The sequence below is a fragment of the Zonotrichia albicollis genome, chromosome 15 (genome assembly GCF_047830755.1).
Source record: "Zonotrichia albicollis isolate bZonAlb1 chromosome 15, bZonAlb1.hap1, whole genome shotgun sequence".
In the NCBI taxonomy this organism is placed as follows: domain Eukaryota; kingdom Metazoa; phylum Chordata; class Aves; order Passeriformes; family Passerellidae; genus Zonotrichia; species Zonotrichia albicollis.
Window position 1 is genome coordinate 10341500 of NC_133833.1, and position 16177 is coordinate 10357676.

The window sequence follows — 16177 nt, forward strand, 5'->3', positions numbered from 1 at the left end:
ACCAACAGGGTGTCAGGTTGTATTCTGACTCTGTCAGTGTTCTTGTATTACTCCATTTTAATTTTCCTATTAAACTGCAGTTCTGACTTGGGATCTCCCACTGGTTTGCTTTCAAACCAGCACCAAGACTGAATTTTTCAGTGACTGAATTTTTACTTCTTGTGGTAGCAATTTGCAAAATATTTACAAGTTTTGAAAGGTTTTTCTGCCGCAGAAGTACATCCCTCCCACAGTACTGTCAGCACCAGCTGAGGTCAAGGCTTGAGCAACTCTCCAGACTGATCCCAATCAACAGAGCAGGATGGTTTCCCCACAAAGAACAGGCTGTGCTCTGGATCTGCTTCCTAACAGTTCCAGGCTTCCTGATGAAAGTGATCATCAGGTAAAAAGATTGATGTGTTTGGACTGCAAGTAGGAGATTAGTGTAAAAATATCCCTATATAAGGGATATTTTTATATAAGGTATATATAAAACATAAGTTTTTCTTGAATTACCATAAACAAGTGCAGTTCTGCTGCTCTGCTGAGCAAGGGGAGGGCAACATACAAACCTGCCGTGGGTTCAGGGGGCCCATCATCAACCCATCGCCAGGGGAGGGAGCAGATGTGCAGCTGACTGCTAAACTTACTCGAGATGGAGAAAGGTTCAAAAACAGGTCTTTGAGGCAAGAATCACAGAACAGGCTGTGAGGGACATTAGAGCTCATCTTGTTTCAAGCCTTCTGCCATGAGCATGGACACTTTCCACTAGAGCAGGCTGCTCCCCAACCCTTGTTCAGCCTGGCCTTGAAGAGCAGAGCAGACGGGTTCTGTTTCCAGCCTCAGAGTGCAGCTCCCCCAGCAGCAGGAAGATGCCACATCCCAACACTGTGGCATCACCCCCCACCACAGGCTCTCCCCAGGGCTATGAGAAGGGCTGTAAACTACTGCCAGCAGCCAGATTTCAGTAAATACAGGTGCTTGCCTAAAAATAAACCCTCCCAAGTTTCAGTCTGATGTAGTTTCATTTGTGCATCACTCTCAACTGCTGTTACACAGCTGCACATGTCACTTCCAAACTGAGATGATTCCTGTAAATCAGCTTACATATAACCTGCTTGTCCAGTCCATAAAATCTTTACAGAAACTCCTGAATATAAGGTCTGAAAAACAATCACTTTCATTATGGATAAATTGGGGCTGACATGTTGCATTACATTGTTAGTTTTAAAAAAAAATTAAGCAGAAAAAAAACAGATTTTAACCAAAGGGCAGTATTTTCATTAAGTATTTTTGTACTTTCTCCACAGCCTATTCAAGTCATTACTCACTTGAAACTGCAAGTGCTCATTAATTGGACTGGGAAACACCAGTGGTCTATGGAAATTCCTAGGAAGATTTTTAATGCACAGCACACTTTGAGGATTGGTGTTTTGCTAATGACCACCATAACCAGCGGCAGACTTTCAAGGAGCCCTTGAAAGTAACACTGCTGACAAAATGAGCAGACAAAATCAATATGTAAAGTGAAGTACGAGAGAACATGCATTTGGCAATTTTCCCCTTGCTCACAAAAGCAGAGGGAAGTGCCCGAGGACACCTCGGCAGACCAGGGCGAGTTCAAGATGCCGAGCACAGGTTCCTATGCTGCATGCCAGTGGGACCCTGCCAGAGGCTGCGTCCAGCTCCGCCAGTGAAGCAGTAACATCACACAATCACAGTATTGTTAAGGCTGGAGAACACCTCCAAGACCAGGAAGTTCAACCATCAATCTAGCACCACCAGCATGCTCACCACTAAACCATGCCTTCACTGCCATACCCACAGATGTTTTTAACACTTCCAGAGATGCTGATTCCACCAGTGCCCTGGGCAGCCTGTATCAATGCTTTATAACCCTTTCCATGAAGAAATTTTTCCTAATATCCAACTTATACATTGCCTGGCCCAACCTGACGCTGTTGTCACTCATCCCATCACTTGTTACCTGGGAGAACAGATCAATCCTCACATGGTTCCAGCCTCCTGTCAGGGAGTTCGCTGTAGAGGGTAATAAGGTCCTTTCTTCCTATTAGCCTCTTTCTGTAGAGGATAATATAGGTCCTTTCTGAGCCTCCTTTGCTCCAGGCTGAGCCCTGCCAGCTCCCTCAGCCGCTCCTCATCAAGACTCACACTGCAGACCCTTCCCCAGATGCTGGCCTGGGAAGCAGACACCTCCACACCATTCATTAACAGAGCTGCTTAACCACCACCTGATTCACAGCCTCCTCCCCCAGCCCAAGCCCAGCCTGACAGTAATTTTCCTTTGCAGAAAGCGGGGGCTCCATCCATGTACATCTCCTCCACCAGACAGTGCTGGCTCCACACCCACGCGTCCTTTGTGTGCAGCCCACAACAAACCAAACCCACGGGGCCCACACACAGGAAGTGAACATGCTGCAGATGCTTCTTCTGATCACAGAGGTAAGAAACACGTAAAACTGCTGGAGTTAAAAGAGCTGCAAACAGGGACAGCATACGTAGACTTTTCCAGGGTCCTGTCTAGGGGTGCCTGGCTAGCAAAGGCTCTGGCACATGCTCTGGAACCTGAGCACATGCCTGCTCCTGAGAGCTGGGATCCCACCTGGGCCATGCAAAATTAAAGATGGAGACCGGAGAGAAAACAGCATCAGGAAGAAGCAACCTGCCTAATCTCTTTGTATCACACAACATCTCTAGAGAGATAACAACAACGTTAATTTCTGTATCATTTAAGTGCACTGCAAGACCCATGGATTTCAGCAAGACCTGAATTTTCTCTTGATTTATCAAGAGAATGGTTTGGGTTGGAAGGGACCTTAGTAAATAACCAGTCCCAAGCCCCTGCCATGGGCAGGAACACCTTCCATTATCCCAGGTTGCTCCAAGCCCCATAAAAGAAGGCCTTGAACTCTTCCAGGGATGGGGCAGACACAACTTCTATGGGCAACCTGTGCCAGGGCCTCACCAACCTCATAGTAAAGAATTTCCTCCTATTACAAATCTAAACTGACTTTTCTATCAGCCTGAAGCCATCCTCCCTTGTCCTATCCCCCCAAACCCTTGTCCAAAGTTCCTCTCCAGCCCTCTTGGAGCCCCTTTAAGCAGTGGAAGGTGCTCTATGGTCTCCCCAGAGCCTTCTCCAGGCTGAAAAGCCCCAACTCTCTCAGCCTGTCATTAGTTAATAAAGTTAAAATTCTGTCAAGTATTTTTTAAAAGTGTCAAAAAGAGGAAGTGTGGACACAAACACAATAAAAAGCAATGAGCTGCAAAGAGACCCTTCCTCCAGCTCATTTCAGCCACTCACAAGATCAGCCACAGCTTCATCACAATTAACTGAAATTCCAAATAAACAGGAGCCAGTGATACTGTGTCCAGGTTTAAGCTGGAGACATGCTCTAAATCAGTCTTACTTGGTTTATATCAATAACAGGTACCATATCAGCAAATTTACCTGGTAGTTAAAAGTAGATTATAAAAGATCCACAGTGTTTCATAGCATTTAAAAAGAAAAGGATTGGTGATGCTAAAGCACCTAATGGGTTTGATCCAGTATATTGAAATGTGACTTAATTCCCTCCAATTATGAGATCCCCCATTCTACCTCCAGCCTCTGACAGGATTACATTAAGTAATGATCAAAGAACAAGAAACTTGCCACTCAAGCAGTCTGCAGCGACAGACTTCTCTGAAGATAAATGCTTCTACAAGCCTCCAGGACAAATTTTACTTAATGCAAATATTAAGATACTGTCCATAAAATGCAGTATTATAATAAATCTTTTAAACCTCATCATCCTCTTAAAGTAGTTTTAAAAAATTGCATCTCTGAGGAAGTGGATTACTACTAAAGTTTGGTACTAATTTCTTTATTCTACTCTACAATAAATTTAACAGCTGAAAAAATTCAGTATGTTGTCACAACTCCACAGAAATAGGCATTGGGTCATACATGCACTATTTTTAGAGCTACAAATATTTTTCATTTGAAAAAAATATCACAGAGACTTGTAAAAAATGTATGTGGGTAATAAATGCACAGAATGACAGAATGGTTTGGGTTAGAAGGGATTTTAAGGATCATCTTGTTCCAACCCTCCAAGGCAGGGACACCTTCCCTTAGACCAGGCTGCTCCAAGCCACATCCAACCTTCAACACTTTCAGGGATGGGGAGTCCACAGCCTCAAATTACTGATCACAAACATGAATTAGAAAAATTTTACTGAAATGAAAAAAAGATTTGAGTTTACAGTTTTGAGTCACATGGAAATTTGTATCAAATTGTTAAACCCTGTTTGGAATCAAACACTGCAAGAAATAAAAATATTAAACTTACTATCTCAGGTTTTATTTTTTAACTGTGAAGATAAATAACTGAACTGTTTACTTTCCTATTACTTGATCCAAGATCAAAACAGCAATTTAATTTTTATAAAGCACCAGAACTATAATTAATTTTTTTTCTAAGCATTATCATTAAAAAGTCACTTGCTGTTATTCTGGCTGCAGTTTTGCAAGCTCCTACTCCGTGAGCACAGAAGTTTGGGATATAGTTTAACAGAGATGATCATAATTGTAAGTAAATAATTTGTAAGTAAAAATCATGGCTGTATTATTACTTTCTTCTTTTGCAATCACAAAACATGGTTGCATTATTGATTGGGTTGAGAAGCAGACTAAGAATAGAAATGACTCACTCGTCTCCATTGTGACGCTGCCCTGCTGCAGTGACCCCAGCTCCAATGCTTATCACCACCAAGACATGCAATCAGGCTAACAAATCAGATCTGAACTAAGAGCTGCCATAATTAACACCAATGGCACATTTCTACCTAATCCGTTCATTCTGAGCAAGAGCTTTTGCCAAATGTGCCCAGCCTCACCTTCTCCCCCACAGTCAGGACGTTACTGTGGGGGTGATGTGCAAGATGCACAATTAGTAAGTGACAAAAATGGAAAAGGCCAGAAACGCCCAGGGATGAAGAGATGTGTTGTAATTATGGGATGCTCAGGCCTGCCCCGGGCAGACTGACAGGCACACACTGTCAGGCTGCCACGGTGGCCGTGGCCTCACACGTGACCCACGGGGACACAGCCACGTCCTCCAGCCCTTCACAGGCAGCAGGGCTATGGTGCACCCTGAAAAACACAACCTGAAAAAAAGTGTTTGCCAAATACACAGCTGTCCTTGGGATCCTGCTGTGCTGTACAAGGGAAAATCCCCAGTGCCAGCAGAACCTCAACACAGTTTCTGGGTGCACTCTGGACCTGGAGGGGAGCCCAGCCTGCTCACCAACCCCCAGAGCAGCACTGGCATCCCCTGCACAGGGGCTGCAAGAGCAAAGTCACACACTGGGCACTGGGGAGACAGAGACAGAAATATAAACCTGTTCACTCTGAGGGAAAAGAAAGAACACTGCCAGCATGTGTTCACTGTGCTTGCCTGGAAGGGGAAAAAAAACCAACAACAAACAACTACAAATAGCTAATTCTGCAGACAACCAGTGCTCTTGTGAAATAACACTGTTCTATAAACCACAAAAACGTAGCAAAGGAATCTAAATGGTAACACGTTCTCCAAAGAAACCAACCAGATGATCCATTCTTAGCTCATTTGAGGGAAGGCAGGGAGGAAGAAATTTAAGATACCAACACTAATTTCAATGTCAACTATCCTGAAGATATCCAGTTAAATCAAGAACTAGAACTCTTTTATTTAATTAAGAGGTGTAAGAGAAAAGAAGAGCTTCAAGGATAGTAACAATCTTTTAAAATATTATTTAAAGCATCTGCATATAAATCTTGGGTTTGTGTCAAATCAGGTATTTCTACAGAACAAAGTTCCACCACTAACAAGAAGTACTCCTTGTGAGAAGTAGATGTTAGCTCATGTCACAACCCAACAGGTAATGTTTTACAAAACACAGATTAACCTTAATCATAAATATAATCACAGTATATTTAATGTGCAGAGATTTACATTCTAAGGAGTTAATGGAGATTGCATAGATAATTCCCCTTAAAAGTAATCCCAAGAAACCTTAAATTTAAGGAATATTCCTAGCTATTCCTGGGTTAAAAAAACCACTGGATTTCAGTACCTAAAGGATCTGAGTTTTCTTTAGCAAGCAGAAAACTACTGGCACGTGAGGGATTAGGCATGTAAAAACTTAAATGGTGTCATACTGAATATTCCAACATCAACCACAGGAGATGGACTGGAGTCCATGTGGAGGCTGGAAAGCTCCAAGCCCTCCCCAAGCACACAGGACTCACAAAAGCTCCATGAGGCTGCATTCAGCATCTGTCACAGAGCACTCAGCAACAGGCTGGAGAGTGAAATACAACTCTGTGCTCGTTCATTAGCATTATGCCAGACAGGAAATCTGCTGGAGAGTTTGTAAACACTTTTCCCTCTCTGGCAGAAACCTTATGGCAAGTTCCTGTATAATGGAAGTTTGACTTGCCCTCCTCCTTATCCTGATCCCCTGCCTACAGAAGAGGGCTGGAACTAGGTGATCTTTAAGCTCCCATCCAACTCAAACTGCTCTATCGTCCTACCCTTCTCCCATGGGCTACGTAAAGGGTTTCACCATGAAATCTGTTTTTTCAAGATCACTGGGAAAGAACCAGTGTATGAGCACATTCATATAGGCATGGAAACCACCATACTTAAAATAAAGTTACTGCTTTACTAGTTTATAATGAAATATGGGAAAATACAGACACCAAACTTTTTCTTACTTGTCACATAGGCAGCTTGTTACTGTGTTTCGATTCCTGAGTCATCTACTGAGTTAGAAATTATTTTTTGCTACCTTAAGTACTTGAGTATGACACTTTCCAATTAGAAGCTTACAGTCTACAAAGCAAGGATTGGTATTTCAATTCAGGCTGCTGAAAACGCAAAATCTTGGAGATTTGGTAGCAGAGAGGTAGTTGTTCAGTCCTTGCCATTTAGCACTCACTCATTCAGGAAAACAGTGTTACAGGACTCTTCTTGTATATTCCTAATAAACAGACATAAAAGCAGATTTGGAAATGTGCTTCTGATCTAAGAAGTTTATACCATTTTCCATCAAACACGTCATACATACACATACATATATGTGTATGCGTATGTGTGTGTGTGTGTGTGTGTGTGTGTATTTTTTTTTCCCTCCTCCACAAACCTGAGGAAGCCACCAGATTTGAAACAAGCAACTACAGGCACAGATGCCCTGTACTGTTGGTAACAATGAAATAAATCAACACAAAGGAAAATAAACCAACTTGAAGAAAAATCTTAATGAGGACATGATGTGTTGAGTGTGCCACACTGACTCCTTGCAGCAGTAAGTGACAGCCCCTGAAATCATTCAGGAAGCCGTGAAACTTGGGTCTTTTCAGAACAAAGATGCCAAGTCCCTTCTCACGCATCCCTCCAGGCAAGCTGCAGAGGTAGCACCAGCATCAGCTGCTCCTGGCATTCTCCTACTCTTAGCAATGAAACCTGAGAATTATTAGCTGTGTGCTTATTCACTGTCACAAACACCAAAGAGACAGAGATAGGCTCTGTCCTACACAGATTGGAATTTAATTCCTAATAAAGCTTTATGCACACTTGCCCAGGGTGTGAAGGTCCAACATCTCATTTTTTCAATAACTAATTTAATGTCTTACAAATTATAAAATCCAACATATGTGACAGTTCTAGAGATGAGATAGCAGAGGATGCTAAACTTCAATCAGCATATTCTCTTCCTGTCACAGACACAGTAATGCTGTGCAAGGTCTAAAATCACCACCTGCAACCCAACTGCTACCAACATACAGAAAAAACATCAATTCATATAAGTTATAAGCTCATATCTGACTGCACACATCAGATATTTTGAAGCATATCAACTGAGAGTCTACCTCTTCTGGGGAGATGAAAAGGAAGATGGGGAAAATGGAGAGAAGGTTTTTTTTTTCTCTTCTGAGCATGAATACTATTCCAGGCTTGTACTTCAACGTTATTACTGGTTTGAAACTTTGATTTTCAAAGCAGATCAAATTATCCAGAACAATTATTTTCAATTAAATTATTTGTCTAGATGATATATATCGTGTTACCAAGCAGGAAGTTTAAAAAATAATGGTGAAGAAAAACCTTCACATACAATTTGCAGCCCTGAAACCACAGAGTGTGGGCCTCTACACAGTGCAGAGTTTATAGTCTCTGCTGCTCTTTAAGACTAGATCAGTTGTTACTCTTTTTGATGTTTGAACTACCACTGCACTATTTTTAAGCAAGTAAACACAACCAAGTACAAGAGTGCTAATGCTGCATTGATTTGCATTTGCAATTAACTCAGTTCTAAGCCACAGTTCAAATATATTAAGGCAAAAATAAGAAACCCATTGATTTCTACATCTTACCAAAAAAACACCAGATAAAACCAACAAAAAATGAAGAAAGACCATTTTTCTGTCCAGTGAGCATGCTAAGATTTATTTATAGTGCTCAGCTGAAGGTCCCCAAACCAAAAAAACCCCATCTCTTCCAATTACTACCTTCACTTCCACCTATGGTGTTCCAATCCAAACCACTTCACTGCCCCTCAACACTAGAGAAGTGTTCTCAAAACCAGCAAGCACGGACTATTCACTTGACCAGTTTTGTCAGCAGAAGGCAGTTCCAGGCAGCCCTGCAGGCAGCACAGAGCCCAGGAAATGACCAAGCAGGGCGGACTCACCGACAGGTAGCTGCTGGAGTCCACGTTGTCTGTGATGGTCTGGCGCTCGCCGCGCTGGTTGATCCTGCGGTACCTGCGGCGCGACTGCCGCAGCGGCACTTCCCTCTGCAGAATGCTCTCCTCATTGTCCTTGGAGTTCTCCACCTGAAACACATGTTCAGGCTCCTGGTTAAAAATCCAGTTCTTCCATAGCACCAAGAGCCGGTGGAGCCGTACGAAGCTCATGGGGAAGGAACAAACATCAGTTCAGGGCAGTTAAACTTTTCGGGGGAAATTTCTGTGTTTCTGTTTCAGAGAAACACGGCTGCAGATCTCAGAAGGGCCTTGGTACAATGAGTTGAGGCCACAGTTTCCTTCCGGGAAACCATGTATTTAAAAAACAAAAAAAAAGTAAAAAAGGCACACATATCCTCTAAACAATGTCAGTCATCAGCAGAAACTCTTCTGCACCCACGTGTATCCTGAAGGAGTTACAGGCACCGCTCATTTCAAGCTTACCTTCAACACAGAAGTTACCAATTCTTGTGCATTTATAATCTGGCAAAAATATTGCATTCTACCCTATTTTTAGTAGTGAAATTTTTAAAAGTATAATTTATTTCTAGTACCATCCATAGCTAAACAACTTCAAATATTCCAGCTTTTTATAAAGAGCTACTTCACCTATGTCATACTGGCTCCTAATCACTTTCAGTGGATTATGGAGAAACGACTAGAACTTATTCATAACTTGATGTTAAATATTATCTCTGACTAAACATTTAAAATTAGGTAAACTTATCTGTTTAGTAAAAGCCAACATGAAACCTTTTATCTCAATAGCTACAATACTTGTTTTCTATAAAAAGCAGTCTCATCCTTTCCCATTTCCTTTTGATGTTTTGGAAAAATATCTCCCAGCAGGAAGCAGGACAGACATGCGAACAGGCTGCAACAGGCAAGAAGCTTCTCTACAATGTATTTACTATGTACAACTTTCTACTGTCTTCAATACCTTATTTTTAATTTTTTTTCTCCAAATTTCACTGCAAAATCCTAAACATATCACTGGAACAGGAGAAAAACCTCTGTATGGTCTTATACAGATCTCCCTTCACGTACTCAAGTAAATTACCTCAAAATTAAAATCCAGAAGATACAAAGAAATGAAACACAGAAAGAGTTAACAAACAGAAACAAGAAAGTGACCAAGCTAACACCATCACAAAAGCAAGATTACATCTACCTTCCACATCACTTTTCTCAAACACCTATGGTCTATCTGAGGTCAAAGGAAGGTGCAAGCAGCTGAGCTTGTCTTGTGGGTTATTTTTGATTCCATAGAGAAATCATACATTAATAACATGGGTTAAAGAAACAACAGTTAGAAAAGCTGGAAAAGAAGAGTGAAGCTCACACAATAATACCGTCAAAAAAAGAACTCAGAAAAGTTGAGTTGAAAAAGGGATACCCGCACTTTTCACTATAATTTTACTACCTCTTTGCAAAGGAACAGGACAACAACCAAAGATATCTATTTGCAGCACTGCAGTACGCACAGTGGTGTAAGAGTGTAAAGAATACAGTAAATGCAGGCAGAAACACAAAAAAACCTTTTTAAACAGGCCATCCAGTACTATAAAAAAATGCACTAAGATGATTGATATACAAGCCTTTCTTCATGTAGCATAAATATGGATTTCCAACTAGAAACAATGTTGCTCTCAAACTGTACAGAAGTCCTTCAGAAATAAGAATTTTTGGATTTGTATGGAGTTAGTAATTAAATAATCAAAATTGTGCTGATTTAATTTTATATTATTGTATGTGATCTCCTTCAATAAATACATTATCTTTTTTTTCCCACATTCAGTCTTACAAGACCATAGAAACCAAAATAAGCAGTGAACTTCTCCAACAGAACAGATTAACCTGGACCTGAGAAACTGCTGAGGTGGACAAAGACTCTTTCAATACTGATAACCTTTATTATCAAGAAACCCCAAACTGAACAGCTATTTTTAAGGCTAAATTTAAACAAACACTCAGTGACAGAAAAAAATATTTTTCTTTCACAATTCTAACTGCAAACTGAGATGTAAGCATTAATAAATTATTTGATAGCACTAAGTCAGAACAAACAAGTGGCGGAAAATGAGACCACCTGCTTCCTTTGGTTAGTGAACTGCTGTTGACAAAAACAACATGGAAATCAGAAATCAGGAAAGATCTCCACACCCCAGAGCTTCCAGCTTAGCACCACCAGCACAAGCAGTATTTTGAGTCCAGCTGACCACCAGGTTGTCAACATTTATGATTCACAAGAACTGCTTTTGATATTTGTGCATCAACAGGACAGGCACACCTGGGCACCTCGCTCAGCCCTGCTCTCACCTGGTTAAAACTAAAAATTCCTGTTGGCAGAGAGGTGTCACCCTCATCTGAGCCCTGTGGAGGAATTCAGCTTCTCTGTGAGTGCTGGGAGCCAGGTCCTGGCAGGGGAGCAAAGGGAGGACAGATTCCCTGGGCACTGCAGAGCCAGGAGAACCAGCTGCCATCAGCTCAGATGGACACACTGTCCCACAGACTGCTTCCCATTATTTTATTTTCAATACAGTATCATAGAATTGTTAAGGCTGGAAAAGAACTCAGAGATCATCACATCCAACCATGCCTCTAGCCAGGCCCACCACTAAACCAGGTCCCCAAGTGCTGATCTACACATCCATGAAATCCTTCCAGGGATGGTAACTCCATGGGCAGCCTGTGCCAGGCCTTGACCCTTCCCATGAAGAAAATTTCCCCAATATCCAATCTAAACCACAGGATTGCCCTGTTTCACTCTGCAGTCCAAAGCAGCAATGAAATATTTTCCACCTGCAAGTATCACACTGCTCTTCTGAAATCTTACACTTAGATCTGAAGAAGAAAATGAAAGCACCTAGGAACAACAGTAATGACACTTCAATATACCAAAATATGCTGCAATTCTGGGCCATCTTCCTAAATGATAAATGGGGCCATTATTAATTCAATAGATTGCTCAGCCTCCAAAAATATGAGTTATAATGCCCATTCACACACTATCTGTTATCCTCATTAACTTAAGCTGACCACATTTTATGGCCTTTAAAATGGGTCCATTCCCAGAGGATTCCCCCTACAAAACTGATTTACATTCTCAAGTAACAGGAGAGGAGGAAAAAAAATTAAAATCAGTCACCAGCAGGAAATGATAGAGTTCTTTAACTCCATTAAAGCAGCTAACTAATTATTTTGCTTGAAAATAAATATTCATTATGTATTAAACCTCATTAGTATGTTGCAAATTAAAAACTATAGAAAATAAAAGAAGTAAGAGAAATTAATAGAGTCAGTCAGGGAACTAAAACTCAAGCACACCTTATGTCAGTGAAGATCATGAGCAAGGTGCACACCACCACACTGATGCTTTTTCCTCACACTATTTGAAGTCCTTCCTAGAAAATACAGCCAACAGCACCTTTAGCTACATTTACCTGTAAAATATGACCATAAATATAATGAGGAAACTACTCTGCACTTTTAATTCTCTGATTTTCCTACTGAAAAATTATACTGAAATTCCAGAGAGGGATATAAGATACTTTCAAGTGCCTCTATACTCTCACTGGCATTTAATCACAATTACAGACAATTCAGGAGATGTCAAACAGAGCAAACAGCTGTCTGGGCTGTGCTTTTGTCTCCAGAAACACCCAGCAGTGTGTGAGGCTGCTGACATGGCCAATGCTGGCTTCCCCAGCTCCTGTGATGCTGTGCTCCTCTGCAAACACCCACCACACTTGTGCCTACTCAAGTTACACACACAACACTACTTTCTTCCATAAATATTTCAACAGGGTCAGCTCTTGAAGCACACACTGCACAGAAACTCCTCTTTTATTGCCATCTCCCCTTTTTTTTTTTTTAATTTATATTTCTTTACAATGGTGATGTGACCAAAGATGTAGGTATTTCTTAAGATTTCCTTTGCCCATGAAATATTTTTCATGTAAACTTACAAATGTACTTGCAGTGAGTCAAGTCACCAGCCAGACCAAGCTGGTCTAGCCTTCCCCTAGGTGGCTCCAAGCCCTATCCAAGCTTGTCTTGGACACTTCCAGGGATGGGGCAGCCACAGCCCCTCTGGGCAACCTGTGCCAGGACCCCACCACCCTCACAGGGAAGAATTTCTCCCTAATACCTGATAATAGATATGGCTGGATAAGTGAGTGTTCCTCACTCTGCTAGAGGAGCACTGAGGAGCAAGACTCAGCTGAGCCCAGCACAGCACCCAGGCACACTGAGTTTACCACATGCTCAGCTCAGCCACCAGATCCTTGGCAGCTGCAATTAAAGAGTAAAAATGCAAAGCAGCAAATGCAAACCAGTGGGCCTGGGGCATTCCCCTGACATGGCTGCACACACTGCCACCCAAACAGTCCTGTGGCATAAATCCCTCCAGGCATAAATCTCCCCCCCAGAATTCCAGCTTTGAGACTGCATAATTCAGAATAAAACAAATTAACTGTTTCACTCCAGAGATGAAGACAGGTTTCTTGCACTCTTAACCTGCACTTCAAGGCAGACTGTAGCTTAAGATACATGCTGCAGCACAGAGCATATTACTGATGCTATCAGAGCCCATGAGCAGAGTCAGACTGACATTGCACAGAGCAAACTGCACAAAGGACAGCAAGTGGACTTGGTACAGGACACTGCTGACATCCCTGCTGGTAATGCACTATGAGAAACAAATATTTTATGGAAGCTGAGTATTTACATGCTCAGTAAGAGACACTGTCAAATATTAGTTTGAATGTTACCATATCTAGATCTAGGGCAGCTAAATCAATAGCAGTCTGGAGATGAGAGTCTGATCAACAGACATGTGGCTTCTGAGCACAACAAACAGCTTTGTTCCAGCTCCATTAAAAACATCTAAGGTGAAAGTTGGAAGAGATCTGCCTGTGTCCCCAGGCACACTGCTGGGATACAATGTTGGTCTTCACTATGGAAAAGCAATCCTCATATTGTAAATGCATGTGTACAACAACCTGGGAAGGACTAAGTTAAACTCTCTAAGCACATATATATGCATCTATGGATGCACTTGGCAACATCAATAAGCGTTGTGAAGAAGCAGAAGGAATCCTGGACATTAAGGATGGTGACAAATCCTACCCTTCAAGCCTGGCTAACACTCTCATGCTTCTCCTACCTACAAGCCTTCACACCATGTAGCACTGCAAAGGCCTGGAGGAAGAATGCTGTTCCACCCAGACATGCCCAATAAAAGCCAGGAAATGGGGAATGGGGGTGTAAATAAAATACTCAAGATAGAAGACTGCCATAGCCTGACTCAGGAATGCTCAGCTCAGCCGTGACTGTTAGGCTTTTGAAACTCAAGTAAGCATAATTTTAGAAAGAATGACCTAATCATCATCATCATTTACCCATCTAGATTAAATTTACATAGCTACTGCTCTTATGAGAGCAGCCATAGGTATAATTGAAATCAAGGCAATTTTACTGCAATTTCATAGAATACTTTACAATAAGCTTTCTGCTGTAAAAGAGAAAGAATTTGCTGAAACCAGCAATAGATTTAAATACATATGAAAAAAATCTGCCTTACCACAATCATTTCTGAGGGTTCCAATATGATACATTCGCATCCTCGCTTTCCTCCAGACTGCTTGCCAAAACTAGAGTGGGATGGGAAAAAAGCAAACAAAACGGAATGAGATGAACAGCCTATTTTACCTTTTCAGTAACAAAATAATTGGCAATGGTCCATGTTGTTAAAAAACAAAAAAAGAACAAAGAAAAACTGATGAAAACTATTGTATGAAAAATGTTAATTAGATAGTATCATTACCATAATATTTAATTTATTCAGCATCCCTCATCACAGCCCGCTATGTAAAGTCCAAATATAAAGAATGTTCTTTTGTAAAATCATTATTACTTGCAGATACTCACAACGGCTCATAATACATTTCAGTTCTGACAAGAAAACCTTAGTACATTTTAATTAAACATTAAACGGGCCTTGTAAAAACAAATATACATAAATTCCAAAGATTCCAAAATACTACTCAGCACAGAGCATCTTTAATAAGAGCTCCCTCAACTCTATGTCACCCATTCATCCTCCAGCAAAGGGGGGGACAGAGAACCTCCTTTGTCACACTGAGCCTTGTGACCTCTGTCTTTATGTTGCTCTTGTACCACCACAAGGACTGGGTCATGGTGATGGGCTGGTTCTGTTTAAGGAGTATGAAAGAACACAAATGTAATAAAGCATGATGGGCAGTGTCAGACAGCAGCTGAGGAAAGCAGCTAAAAACAACCTGATGTGCTTCAGCTCATCAACTCCAACAGCAGATTTCCTTCAGGACACTGAATAACAGAGAAAAATCACCTCTGGAGAAGGCACCATGCGGCCAAACCTGAGGGTGCTGGAGCTACCAGCAAAAGAGAACTGAGCTAGACACTGCTGGGGGATGTGTGGGGTGTGTTTCAGACCAACAACCTCTCAAATCAATCCATCTGTCCTGGTAGTGATACCTGGAATTGAAGAGATCTGGCTTCACACATTAAGCAAGGCTGTCTTCACTCCTCACCCATCAGCCTGAGGTGGAATGAATGCCTGACCTACTCACTCCCTGGGCACCAGGGAAAGTGATTCCACAAGCCCAGCACATAAAACAAACTCCTTGATGAGCACACGGTGGCTGGATTAGCAGCTCAGTGGTTGCAGCTGCCATGTTACAAACCCAGACTGTCAACATCAATCACATTTAGCACCCACCAGCAGGTGAGATAACTGAAGAACTGGTTAATGCAAAGCAGGGATTAACGTGAGAATTAGAAGGAAGTTAAGGCAAGAGTGGAGACTTCAACTGTTTTCACTGAGATTATGTTTAAAAAGTACATCTGAAACTCCAGCCATGCAAGATTTAAGTTACATACATGGTCATCTCCATGGCAATGATCCACTGAAACCACCACCACTTTAAACAGAATGTTTAAAGACTCATGTTTATAAACAACACTCAAAGACTTCTGTGGGATATATACAAGTATGGGAAAAGAATATAAGGAACTGAACTGAGGCTAAAAAAACTAACCTAAGCTGAAGAAGGGGAGGGTTTGTCAGGTATTAGGAAGAAATTCTTCCCTGTGATGGTGCTGAGGCCCTGGCACAGGGTGCCCAGAGAAGCTGTGGCTGCCCCATCCCTGGAAGTGTTCAAGTTCAGGCTGGATGGGGCTTGGAGCAACCTGGGATAGGGGAAGGTGTCCCTGCCCATGGCAGGGGGTTGGAACCAGGTGAGCTTAAACATCCTTTCCATCACCAATCATTCTGTGACTCTCCTGAAACTGTGAAGCTTCAGATTATTGCAACAGACAAATTCTCAGCGTAATCCAGTTAGGATAAACAACGACAATTAGC

General features: G+C 41.7%; 1 protein-coding gene across 12 annotated transcripts in view; it reads right to left on the minus strand.

Annotated features, from left to right (window-relative positions):
* Positions 1 to 16177, minus strand: part of RAPGEF6 (Rap guanine nucleotide exchange factor 6) — a 121810-nt gene that overhangs the window by 68181 nt on the left and 37452 nt on the right. For 11 of the 12 annotated variants that reach the window (XM_014264756.2, XM_014264754.2, XM_014264753.2 and 8 more), the window contains exons 5-6: positions 14357 to 14426; positions 8719 to 8862 (exon numbers count right to left, since the gene is read on the minus strand). In XM_014264756.2, the coding sequence (XP_014120231.2) occupies positions 8719 to 8862; positions 14357 to 14426 (214 nt within the window). The remainder of the gene's footprint in view (positions 1 to 8718; positions 8863 to 14356; positions 14427 to 16177) is intronic. The other variant, XM_074552347.1, reaches the window with a different exon arrangement.